Below are 12,245 nucleotides of genomic sequence, written 5' to 3'. Positions count from 1 at the left end.
TAGAACATATCCACCCTATCTTTCTTCTACAGGAACCAGAGGGTCCCACAAACAGGTAAGTTTGAAAGTAAGACCTGTCTGGGTTAAATAAAGTTGCACAGGTCTATTTTCAGTGTACTAGGAACTACATAATGCCTGTAAAAATGCAAATGCTTCAGAAATGGGTGCATGACATTCTTGTATCCTGACTTTGAGAATCTTCTTATGTTTCTTTCTAATTGTTAGTATAAGTTGAGTGAATATCTCTTATCTGAAATGTTTGGGACCAAAAGTGTTTCAGATTTTGTTGTTTATTTTGGATTTGGAATTCAGGTATCTGGGTAGAAACAAGATGCCTTGGTGATGGGACCCAAGTCTAAGCCTGAAATTCATTTATGTTTCATAGATATGCATGCTGGACAAGCACTACTGAGCTACATCCCTGCCTTTATACAATACTCTTAACACTTTCATGCATGAAACAGAGTTTCATGATACGGAATTTCCTGGTTTCATGTCAGCATGCAACAAGTTACAGAGTTTGGATGTCTTGGGTTTTCCTGTTAGGTTGGGGATGTTCATCTGTATGGTGCATTCTCAGCATGTACACAAACATGGCTCCCTTTTTTATTGCAGGGCACCTCACAGCACCTCACAGCTATGGTGTTAATTAAAACTTTTTGTGAGTTTTCAGTGAGGAGGAAAAGGGAACATTATTCAAACTGTTTCAACCACAAGTCCTCTGTGTTTGAATTTCCTGTGCAAAGCTCTTTCCTGGAAAGATGTTCATTACTTCCCAGGGAGGGGATTTGTATATCAAACGGAATGCACACAAGGTCAGCACAGCAACAGGGCTCAGTGAGTGGGGGTTTGGGAGCAAATATACTTAGATTTGGATTAAGTTCTCAGTTATGCAACTTATTTGCTGAATGATTGGGGGGCAGTTTTTAAATACTTGGTTTTCCATTGATGGAAGAAGTGACAGTGATATCTATCTCATGAAGTTATGATTTTTAATAAAGTGATATATGTGAAGAGCTTTTCATGTAGTCCTGAAATCCTGATCACAGTTCCTTCAGTGGCTACATGGGTCAACTGGATTTATTAGTAAGCTGGACAAATTAATTAGGCTCTTTGGAAGTTTTTCTCCTGACTGAAGATTTTCTTCTTTTTAATAAAATTTGTGATTATTTTTAAGTCAAGTTTTTTTAAGAGATAAAACTCTTTACAGCAGTATTGTATCTCATTATCTTTGCATATCTCTGACCACTAATAGTTAATAAATGTTTATTATGTTTGAAAGTTTTTAATGTCAAAATGAATTTGGCTGTCAATACCTAATACAACAAAGGGCTGTATTAGTTATTAGTTGATAAGAATGTTGGTACATTGGAAAAATGACATGTAATAGCCTTACGTTCTGTGAGCTCATGGCGAACACTGCACCGGTGACTCACTGTCCCTAGAGGAGATACAGGGTCAGGTTTCTGTAAACCTTGGTACGTTTTTATGAACCTATTGCACAACCTTATTTTTAATGTGTTTCTGTTTAAAGACACTTTATTTAATATATTGTTGATTCTCTAACGTGGAACTCATGCCATCAGCACTCTAGCTCCTGCCTGAATGGGGTCTGTCTCACATGCAGCACATCACAGCCTTCTTCTTAGATCACTAGACCATACTTCTGTGCCATGCTGTGTGCCATCTTAAACTTTAAAATCCTCAATGACAAGCACAAAAACACAAAAGAAATGGTTTAAATAGATTACAAAAAGGGCATCAGCTTGTTTGTCCTCAGTGAGGAATGACAACAACCAAAAATTTCCACCAGTGCATGCGTGTCCATGGATAGCCACAAGTACCCTGAGTAGTGGTGTGGAGCTTACAGGAAATGCCAGGGAGAAGGCATATGCCCAAGTACAGGATCGGTGAGAGATGAGGGTCAATTATAGTTCCAACAGCACCAATGACAGGGCACACAGAATCTGTTTAAGGTAAAGTCGACCCCCACTCCCCATTTGGAGCAGCTCCAGCTGCATTGATGTTAATGGCGAGCGCCTCCATGGGTGCTCAGGAGCTAGGAGGCTTGCTCCTCACAGCAAGCTGCAATGGGGCCTTGCTGCTTTCTGTCCATTCGCTTTCCTTCCTGGTCTGAGCTTACCTTCCAAGTTGGTTTATGTGTTACTCTGGGAGACCAAGACTTAGAAACACTTGCCAACAAACAGACAGACAAACAAACAAGTTGCTCTTTTCCCTTGTTGTTAAGGTGGTGACAGTTTGTGAGGAGAAATTGTCCCTCAAGTGATCTCAAGCCAGGATAGAAAGTAGATGCCAGGGAGCATTTGGGTTAAGGGCCAGTTGCCCAGGAAGGAAAGGACCAGAGCAGCGGTTAATCCACAGCTCACAGAAGTGAGTGTCTGGGATTGCCGGAAGAAGGCTCCTCTGGTAGTCTGTCCTCCCCACACGACGCCCTAGGAGGTTCTGTGGTGGAGAAGCTGATAGGCATCACCAAGCACGCAAAGGTCCGCACCCACGAGGGCCTGGCTGCCTGTACCATGACCAGTGTGCAGCCCTTGAGTTCCCAAGGCCAGGGCACCCTGTGGTGAGCAGCTGAGAACAGCACCCACTGGGGTGGGGAGGAAGGGCTGGGGATGGTGTGTGTGCGCAGGGTGAGCCAGCACCCAGCTTGGACAGTAGTTTTATGCACATTATTAATGCGGTCCAGTCCTATTAGGGCTCTTTTTTCCCTGTCAGTGATGGAAAGTGATATTTTGAGGATAATACTGCATCACTTCAAGACTGAAGCAATAATGTGCTTATGAAAATAATCCCAGTTGTTACAAATTAATAATAGCTAACATTACCAAAGACTCGGCATAGTCAGGAGTTTTCTGGACACTTTGTGTATTTGCTCACTTAGTCACTTTCCCCCTTACTATAGTTTGGATTCTGAACACCCTCCAAAATCCCAGGTGCTAGGGCTTGGTCCCCAGGACCAAGTAAGAGGTGGGCTGAGGGGAGGAAGTTAGGTCACTGGGGCCCATGACCACAAAGGCAATTCTGGGACCCCACCCCTTCTTTGCTCTCTGTTTCCTGGCTGGGAGATGAGTGGGTTTTCCTTTGCTGTGTGCTCCCAGCATGATGTGCTTCCTTGCTACAGGCCCAGAGCAGTAGGGCCAACTGATTGTGGACTGGAACCTCTAAAATGATTAGTCAAGATCTACCTTTTCTCTTTATAAGTTGATTTTCTCAGGTGTTTTGTTACAGTGAAGGAAAGCTGAGTAATACACTCTTCCCCTCCAATAGCTCCGCGAGATGGCCAGTGCTCTTACACCCACTGGCTAAGCAGTTTCTGAACCCAGGGCTACACAACTAGTTGGTGCTTCAAATTGCTACGCAATTCCATTAATTACACAACAGTAACGCAGCAGCCTCAGTGTCTGCTTCTGGTTCTCAGGATTATGGTCTCAGAGTTCAGAAGCAGCACCTTGGCCTTCTGCATGGACTGTGTAGAATGACTTTGCCCCCAGAGTCTGAGGAGATAGAAAGATGCCCATCCCCAGGGACTTACAGTCTTGGGAGCTGGAAGTGGCAAGAAACAGGTAGAGAATGGTGAGGGCCCCACGAGGATGCAAGGGGCTCCTTGGACTCAGAGAGATCGGAAGCTGGCAGGGAAGGGGCAGATTGATAAGGGGGTAAGAGAACAATGGGGAAAGATGTGTTCAGAGAAGAGGTGTTCAGATAGGTCTAGAACGTGTTTCCTGAGGGCACTCTCGACCCTCACTTGGCCCTCAGCAGTCAGGCTCAGCCAGATCTGGAGCATCAGCCACGAAGGGCACGTTCCCTCCCGTCGTCCCTGAGCCCTTCCCCTCTGACCGCCACTGTTGCAGGGAGCCCGAAGCTGAGTGAGGAATTGATGAGCAGGTCCCGGGGTTTCTCCGCAGCCTTGGCAGCACGGTTTCCTTAGGGATGTGCACACACCCCTGGGACACACTTGTACGCATACTGCGATTACTATCACTGGGGAAGAGTCCAACACGGAACATTTGGTGGTGGAAACACACTCAGAAAAGTCTTTGATTCTCAGTTTGTATTTAAATTCTTGGTGGCTTTCCTGCAGAAAGTTTTATTTGTTTTCTAAATGGTTTGCTCTTTGTATCTTAAAGGACTGTGGTTCAGGCTATGGTGTGTCTTGAATTTGAAGCCCCTGAGACAAGTTGCAGTGACCAGGCAAGAGTTGCCAACAGGCCCACCCTTTGGGAGCCCAGGATGCATGGGGCATGGCTGTCTAGGGCGGAGCCACTCCATCCCTGTCCCCACAAGTGCCCTGTAGGGACACAGTGTCCTCTTTTTGAGGAGAAGGCAACAGAAGCCCCTCTTCCCTGGACCGTCAGGCAGTTGCTGACAGTGTCTGTATTCAGGCCGTTTCCCTGTTCTCTCCCTTTGCCCCATCTCTGCAACCACCCAATACAGAGCAAGTTTGGACTCCCCAGAGAAATTGGAAAGCCATAATAAAATTGGTCTGTAGACCCCATGACTCTTGAAGGTAGTGAGTTCATGGGCACTTGGCACTAATGTTCTGGGGTAAACTGTTAAATGGTTGAGAAAATAATTTTCATCACTTGAACTAGTATTCAGAAGGAAGAGGCGTAATAAAACTCCAAGATGTATAATAAGAAACATCCCTACTTAATTTGTTAATCTCCCACCATTTGAACTTTCCTGGTTACAATTTTATTTCCCTACCCCCATGCCACATCCTCCTTCCAGCCATGCTTTTAGTGAGAACCAAAAAGAATATTCCGTCTTTTCTCTTCAGCGGACAGTTTGCAGTGGTGAAGAAATGCCGTGAGAAAAGCACCGGTGTGCAGTATGCCGCCAAGTTCATCAAGAAGCGGAGGACCAAGTCCAGCCGGCGGGGAGTGAGCCGAGAGGACATCGAGCGGGAGGTCAGCATCCTGAAGGAAATCCAGCATCCGAACGTCATCACTCTGCATGAGGTGTATGAGAGCAAGACCGACGTCATTCTGATCCTGGAGCTGTGAGTGTGTGCTGCCTGGGGCTGGAATGGAGGGGTGGCGGGGGGCCGGAGTGCGTGGCCAGGTAGCCCGGCTTCTTTCCAGCCAGACCTCCAGCAGCTGCGGTGTGGATCTCAGGGCACAGCAGGAGTGCATTCTGCTGGACCTCAGTGAACTGCTTGGCTTGGGCTTCACTGCAGTTTTCAAGGAGAAAGTGTAAGGAGCAGCTTCCCTTGAGGTGGTTCCACTTGGTCTTCAGGAGGGTCCCCCAGTCTCGTGGTTTTACCACTTGATCCTAGGTTCCTCTTTGTCTGCCAGGAGCTCTTCTGGTTTCCAAGTTTTCCATTAAGCTTCAGACCTGTGTCCTTTCCTCTCGGGCCTTGTTTTTCTCCTTTTCTACGTCTGTTGCTTTCTTCCTCTCATCTCTTCCGCCTTGCGCACACACGCGCACACGCACACACACCCAAACACAGAACATTTTTAGCTATGACACCGTCAACACTAATTATGTAAGTGGGGTAAAGTGAACCAGATGTGATTACAGGACTTGTTTTCCAAGCTTGTTGCTGATTTTCTCAGGCAAGCCCCACCCACCAACTGTCACGGCAGGCAGCAGATTGTGCCACAGGATTCTGAGTCTCCGCCTGTTGTCCCTTCCTGACGGGTTTCCTGCTGAAATGTGTCAGGTGGAGCCCCACTCCTTGTGATCCAGTCTAGCAGGATTTGCTGGCAGGAGAGGAGAGGAAGTCCGCCAGGGGATAGAGTGGGGTCTCTCTGCGGGCTTTATGGAGATGTGATGGGGAAGCAGAAGGAGATTCTGCCTAGACCGTCGCTGGGGGTTAGGGCGGTGACAGGCCCCACTCACCCTTGAGTTCGGACTTGCCTGTCTTCCAGCCCTGCACCCCCCTCTTTGCACATCTCTCAGTGATTCTCATCTTTTTTGAAAAGTGGTCTGTCGTTGTTGTTTTCGCTGGCCTCAAACTCCTGGGCTCAGCTTCCTAAGTACCCGGGACGATAGGTATGTGCCATAAGGGCTGGCTTAATCTCAGTGATATTTTCTTAGCCTAGAAGACAAGGCTAAAAAGAACATTTACAGAGCATCCAGCCCAGCCCTCTGGTGCTGTCCTGCTGGTACCCCTGGTCTTCACACTTCTTGATTCATCACTGGAATTTGGGCACATTGCTTTAGGGTTCTCCACCACAGGTTTCTTAACTATAGAATGGGACGGATCATATCTCCCTCAAAAAGGTTTTGGGAGGTGAATGATATAAGGCTATCAAATACCTTACCCAGAGCTTATTCACAGATGTAGTTAGTGAGTTTCCTTCTTCAGCCTTGGCACTAGTGGGTATGGTGTTCTTTATATATGTATTTGTCTCTTTGAGACAAGATCTTGCTATGTAGTTCAGGCTGGCCTTGAACTCACTCTGTAACCTAGGTTGGCCTCAAACTCACATTGATCCTCCTGCCTCAGCCTCCTGAGTGCTGGGATTCCAGGCATGCACCACCATGCCTGGCAGTACCATTCTTGTTTAAGCCACTGTCCTGTGTATTATAGAATGTTTAGCACCATCTGTGCCCTGGATAACCCACAGCACCAGTTGTGACAGGCAAAAATGCAAAACAGTGTCCTAACATTGGCATGTACTTTCTGAGAATAACTGTCTCTCGTTCCCAGAACCCCAGCATTAAAGGAAGAGCAGAGCTTCCTTTGATGCTTTGGGGATGGGGACCCAAAGCCTGATTAGGGTGCCGTAGAGGAAGAGGGATGCACATGGTGGTCCTTGTAGCTTTAAGCAATGTCTAGGAGGCCACAGTCTGTGATAAAGATGAGAACTGGGGCCAGGATATCCAGGGTGCATCCTTTGTTGTTGCAAAGCCTAGGCTCTCTCCTTAAGGCTTCATTGTAAGAGACTGTGAAGACCAAGTCCAGGACCAAGAAATCCTCAAACCACCACTCTTCAGCTTTTGCAGAGGCCTCCCAGCTTGTGCCACTGGTCAGAGAGAAAAGCACTTCACCTCTTTTCATACCAAGATAGGAGAACCATGCTATCTGTGAGCATTTTGTGCCCACCTGGTGCTGTGTGTTTTGGACCCCACCTCTGTGGCCTCTTCCATGTTGTAGATATTTTTCATTAGGTGCATTTACCTTGTGCCTAATTTGGATGGCAAGCATTTCTTTTTTATCATTTGACTTAAAACAATTTTAAAAGTAAATGTATGATATTGGAAGGTTGTGTAATGCTGCAAAAGTGAACAAGTGTAGATCATATCAAATGTAGATCACTTCGCAAATCAGGATCCAGAACACTGCTCGCGCCCCTGAATACACCAGTATCCCTTGTGTGATTTTGTAGGTACCCTGCCCTCTGCCCCTCACTCCTGGCAGCTGTTGAGCTGGTCTTTATCACTACTCTTTTGCCATTTTGAAAATGCTGTGTAAAGAGAACCTCTTAAGACTGGCTTCTTGGACACAGCATGGTGTTTCTGAGATTTGTGTGTTGCGTGTTCCTTTTTATTGCTGAGTATTTCCCCATATGGGTGTTTATCTGTTTACCCCCAAAGGGCATTTGGGTTGTTTCTAGTATTTATTGATCATGAATAATGCTGCTATAAACTCTCACATACAGGCTTGTGTGTGAACATACGTTTTATGAGTCTCAGGTAAATACACAGGATGGGTCATGTTGAAAGCATAAGTTTAAATGTGTAAGAAGCTGCCAACCTGTTTGCGAAAGTAGCCACATCATTTTATAGTCCCTAGGGCAGTGGGCAAGACTTCAGGTTGCTCTGCTTGCCCTTGACATACACTCGTTTTTAAAACATTGTAGCCATTCTAATTGGTACATGGTGGTGTACACCTTTACATCGATGAGTACATGATGATGAATAAAAATTGAGTGAGAGCACCAGGAGCAGGAGTGTTGGGTGTGGACAGGAAGGGTCTTAGAGGGAACCCATTCCTGATTTTTGGCTGTCTACAAATTTCAGCATCTCCTGTGAACTACTTGGTTTTGCCTTTTTTTACCCACCAGGCATAAAGGGGGTTGTGACACCTTCACTGTCAACTTAGCTGGGCCATGGGCTGCCTAGGTACTTGGTCAGACATCACCTGAGAGTTTCCGTGAAGATGTTTCTGGACGAGGTCAACCTTTACATTGGTAGACTGAGTAAAGCAGATGGCCTCCCTCCTGTGGGTGGGCCTTTGATCAGTCCAAAGCCTGACTAGAGCAAAAAGATTCACCCTGTTGAATACAGAAAATCTCTCTTGCCTGATAATTTCAAACAAACATTAGCTTTTTCTTGATTTTGATCTTGTACTGAAACATTGGCTCTTTCTTGTGGTTTAGCCTGCTGGCTTTGGGGTTAGAACTCCACCATCAGTTTTCCTGGGTGGCCGACTTGCTGACTCACCTTTCAGATCTTGGGACTTGTCAGCCTCCCAAACTGCATGGGCCAGTTCATGTATGTATCTGATCACATCATTCATATATATATATATATATATATATATATATATGCAATAGGATGTGCGTCTGTAGTTTATATAGAAATATGTATTGGTTCTCCTATCGATTCTGTTTTCCTGGAGAACTCTTAATACAGTGGTACTAAATGTTAAGGAAATAAAATACACTTTTTAAAAAAATCTTGGGAGCCTATTCCCCTTTTATATATTTACACTGCCATGAGAGATGTTTTTTAAAAAACTTTAATAGACTACTCAAATTAATGTGTTTGTTCAGGTCAGAGTGGTCTTTGGCTTTGAGAAAATGAGCTTGTTCTACATTCTAATGACTTTAAAGGAACTTTGAGTTTTTTAGTGAAAGCACCATCTCCTCTTTTCTTTCTTAAGAATACTGAGGTATAGTAGTAGTTAAAAATAGAATAAAAATTAAGAATTTGTCAGAAAGTAAGTGTATGGCTTAATAGTGGCCATTTGTCTACATCCTCCATGTCAGGAATCTTTGAGCAGGAATTTGATTTGGATTTGTTGTTTGGGATGAACACTATTGAAGCCCAGCTTCCTGAGGTTTCCTAATAAGGCGTGTTCCCTGACTGAGACCCCCTGCCTGCCTCCACCTATGTGTGTTTGGATTCTGCCTTTGAACGCTAAGACCATCCTTCCTATGGAGACAAAGACCCAGCAGCTACCTTGCTTGCTATTTCCCTGACCATCCCTGGGGACCTGGGAACATGTCTGCTGTCTTCTATGCAGATACTGCATTCTTGTTTGTAAGGAACAGTGGTCAAATCCCAGGCCAGGAGCTGCCCTTTAACTGGCTTCATGGAAAATAATCTTCTCTCAACCAATCTGCAGCTTAGTGTAGCATAAACACAAAAGAGGTATCTGTCACGTCTTAAAATCATGATCCCATGCCCTACACATCCCATTGTTCCCTGAGGAAGTCTTGCCGATAGAGATCTCTTCTTGCTGTGCCCATCCACATGCCATCACAGGGCAAGCCTGATCAAGGCTTCGATCTTTAGTGCTTGAGTCATTTCATAACCTGCCTTGTTATCTGATGAGGAGTGAAGCCAAATTTACGGAATTTAAAATTGACTGTGTCAGTCACCTTTCCACTGTTGGGATAAAGTACCTGAAATAATCAACTTACGAGGAGGAAAAGCTTTTTTTGGCTCATGGTTTCAGAGGTTTCAGTCTCCAGTCACATGACCCCATTGTTTTAGGGTCTGTGGGAGCACACAGTTGAACAAAGGTGGAGAGAGGGAGGGAGGGAAAGAAAGACAGTCATGCTGAGGTCCTGATATCCCCTGTAAGGGAACTTCCCTAGCCTTCTACCAAGGCCCACATCCTAATTGTCCCACCACTTCCTGACCAAGCCTAGAACGCAAAGGCCTTTGGGAGACCCTTCACACAGACCCTATAACTTTGACACCATTTTTTTATGTGCAACAGTGTTAATCAGAGGCCCTAGCTCCTAGCATTGCCTTGCTGCTCAGAAACAGTCAAGCATTTTGGTGTGTGGGGAGCACTGTGTTTCTCTTTCCAGCTCTTCTCCACTTTGCACAGCTTGAAGGCCCTGAGGGGGACCAGACAAGGCAATGTGAATGGATACAGTTAGTCTCCAGGATGCCTCAGTGTCAGGGAAACAGCAGGAATGGAGAGCCCTGTGGCTCATGGAGTCCTCATGAGCCTTCTTCAAAGGACAGACATCAGTCAGTTGATTGTTGATGTGGAACTTTGCAGCCAGTGTTGCCAGATCTTCTGCTTTTTCCAAGGTAACTCTGTGATGTAGATTTTTAGTGTTGGCAATTCATTCATAGTGTTCATGAGCAGACAAGATAAAACAACCTAAAGGCCACATACGTGGAACCTGCACAGACTTCCAGATTCCAGTCCATTTTATGTAAGCAAAAATACTAGCTGATCACTTAGCATAGGAGAAGCAACATGAAATATAAGCAGTCAGAGACAGTCCTGAAAGGCTAGAGATTTTTTGGGAAAGGCAAGACACGCACTAAGCATCATAAAATGATTTTTTAAAATGTACAGCATGGTCTAAAGCAATAAGCCTTTTAGGGTGGGACGCAAGTGTTTGTATTTTTAACAGTTCCTGGATCCTTCTGCTGCTGCTAGGTCTAGGGTTCACCTTTTAAGAAGGTGTTAAAGATTGACTTGTGTCCCCAGAATACACTGAAGTCCTGTCCTCCTGTGTCTCATAATGTGGTCTTATTGGGAAGTAGGGTCACTTCAGATGTCGTTAGTTAAGATGAGGTCAGGCAGGAGTAGAGCAGGACGTATATCAAATCTGACTGGTGTCCTTACAGATAGGCTTGTGAAGACAGGAGCATAGGGAGGATGCTGTGTGGAGAGAAGAGACTGGAGTGATCCATCCATGAGACAAGGCCATGCGTGGGCCCTCCAGGAACCAGGGAAGAGGCATGGAACTGAGTCTTCCCTGGTCTGCAACGCCTCGAGTTAGGGCTGCTGTCCTCCAGAACTATGAGACAGTAAATTTTGTTTCCACCCTCCTAGTTTACAGTGCTTTGTTACTAACACAGTCCCAGTTAACTAACACAGAAGCACTCACTGAGCAGAACTATACTATAATTCCTATACTGTGGCCTATTCACATGTTACTGTAAAGTTCTGTGAGCTACTTAAAAACAGAAGACTAAGTCATGGTAATAGTAGGAAACTGTAAAACTGTGTGATACGTAAATCTTACTTGGGAAGAAGGGCTGGGCAGAGGAAGATTGGAAAGGAGACAGAGGTCTGGAGCCTAACAAAGGAAAGAACCGGACGTCACTCCTTCACAGCCTGCCTCAGGGACATCACCTTGGTAACCTTGAATCATGTGTCTGAAAGATTAACACACGTAGATTTATAAAGTAAAAGCGGTAACACTGATGAGTAAGAGCTGGCCTGGTAGATGTTTCCAAAGAAATGAAGCCAGTTTGGTCCTCTGATCAGACAGAATAAGAATATGAATTCCCTCGTCGAGCACCGCCATGGTCCATAGGTATAGACTTACCGGATCCTTTCCAGACAGTGGTGGTGTCCTTGTGTCTTAATCACCTTTTAATGATTGAAAGGATGGCTCCAGATCACCTAGAAGGCGGCAGAAGTTGTAGGAAGCCAGGCGCAGGCGGCGGGCGTGGTGAAGCTGGTCCCTGAGGGGGTTGAGGCCCGGGCCTATTAGCAGGCCTGTGCCTTTCTTCTCTCCTGCTGCCCAGACACACAGAAGCACACCGAGACTTCTTCAGTGCTTTTGCTGATACCACGTTTGTCTCCTTCTCTCTAAGCTTGAGGGAGCTCTTCTGACTTTTTGAACTTTTGTTTTTATTCATAAAAGTAATTCCAAGGGCCCTTCTGGTTGAAGCTTTTGGCTCCTCAGCTGTCACTTACGAGGCAAGAGCAGAGAAGTAAAGAGTGTTCGGCTACAGCCCCGATCTTTCCCAACAGGACCGAATCATGTGACGTAGGTTGTTTTGCACTCAGACTTTCTCTTGAGAAATAAAACCCTGCCTGTGTCCTCCTCCATGTGTTTATGTCTTGCCAGTTCTGTTGAGAAGTGTTTCCTTAGGGTTGCTAAATCAGTATTTGTGCTCACTGAAGTGAATTACTTGATTTCTGGATGGTCTTAAGAAAAGTTGCGGGGTGGAGGGGATGGAAGGGAGGGAAATGGAACGGGAAAAAACAAGAACTAAGATGTGTCATGTTCAGGTACAAATTCCCAATGCTGAATGTGATCATAATGTATACCTAAAATGTACCA

The 12,245-nt window shown here is 45.5% G+C and overlaps 1 protein-coding gene and 1 long non-coding RNA gene across 10 annotated transcripts in view; one reads left to right on the top strand and one right to left on the bottom strand.

The window, feature by feature from the left end:
- Dapk1 (death associated protein kinase 1) overlaps nt 1–12,245 on the top strand; it is a 209,150-nt gene that overhangs the window by 94,123 nt on the left and 102,782 nt on the right. For 7 of the 9 annotated variants that reach the window (XM_004862456.4, XM_004862457.3, XM_004862458.4 and 4 more), the window contains one exon: nt 4,802–5,023. The exons of 1 other annotated variant lie outside the window; for it this stretch is intronic. In XM_004862456.4, the coding sequence (XP_004862513.1) occupies nt 4,802–5,023 (222 nt within the window). Of the gene's footprint in view, nt 1–4,801; nt 5,024–8,542; nt 10,246–12,245 lie in introns of those variants that run through there. One more of the 9 variants, XM_087204825.1, reaches the window with a different exon arrangement.
- Nucleotides 7,634–11,962, bottom strand: LOC147829707 (uncharacterized). The gene is made up of 2 exons (XR_015448787.1): nt 11,502–11,962; nt 7,634–10,828 (listed from the first exon to the last, which is right to left on the bottom strand). It is a non-coding gene; the product is annotated as an uncharacterized LOC147829707 (long non-coding RNA).

Source organism: Heterocephalus glaber, unplaced genomic scaffold (genome assembly GCF_053883595.1).
Source record: "Heterocephalus glaber isolate CG9 unplaced genomic scaffold, H.glaber_assembly_v1.0 deba00000546, whole genome shotgun sequence".
Taxonomy (NCBI): Eukaryota; Metazoa; Chordata; class Mammalia; order Rodentia; family Bathyergidae; genus Heterocephalus; species Heterocephalus glaber.
Note: the sequence above shows the minus strand (reverse complement) of the source record. Positions and strands in the feature narration are given on the sequence as shown.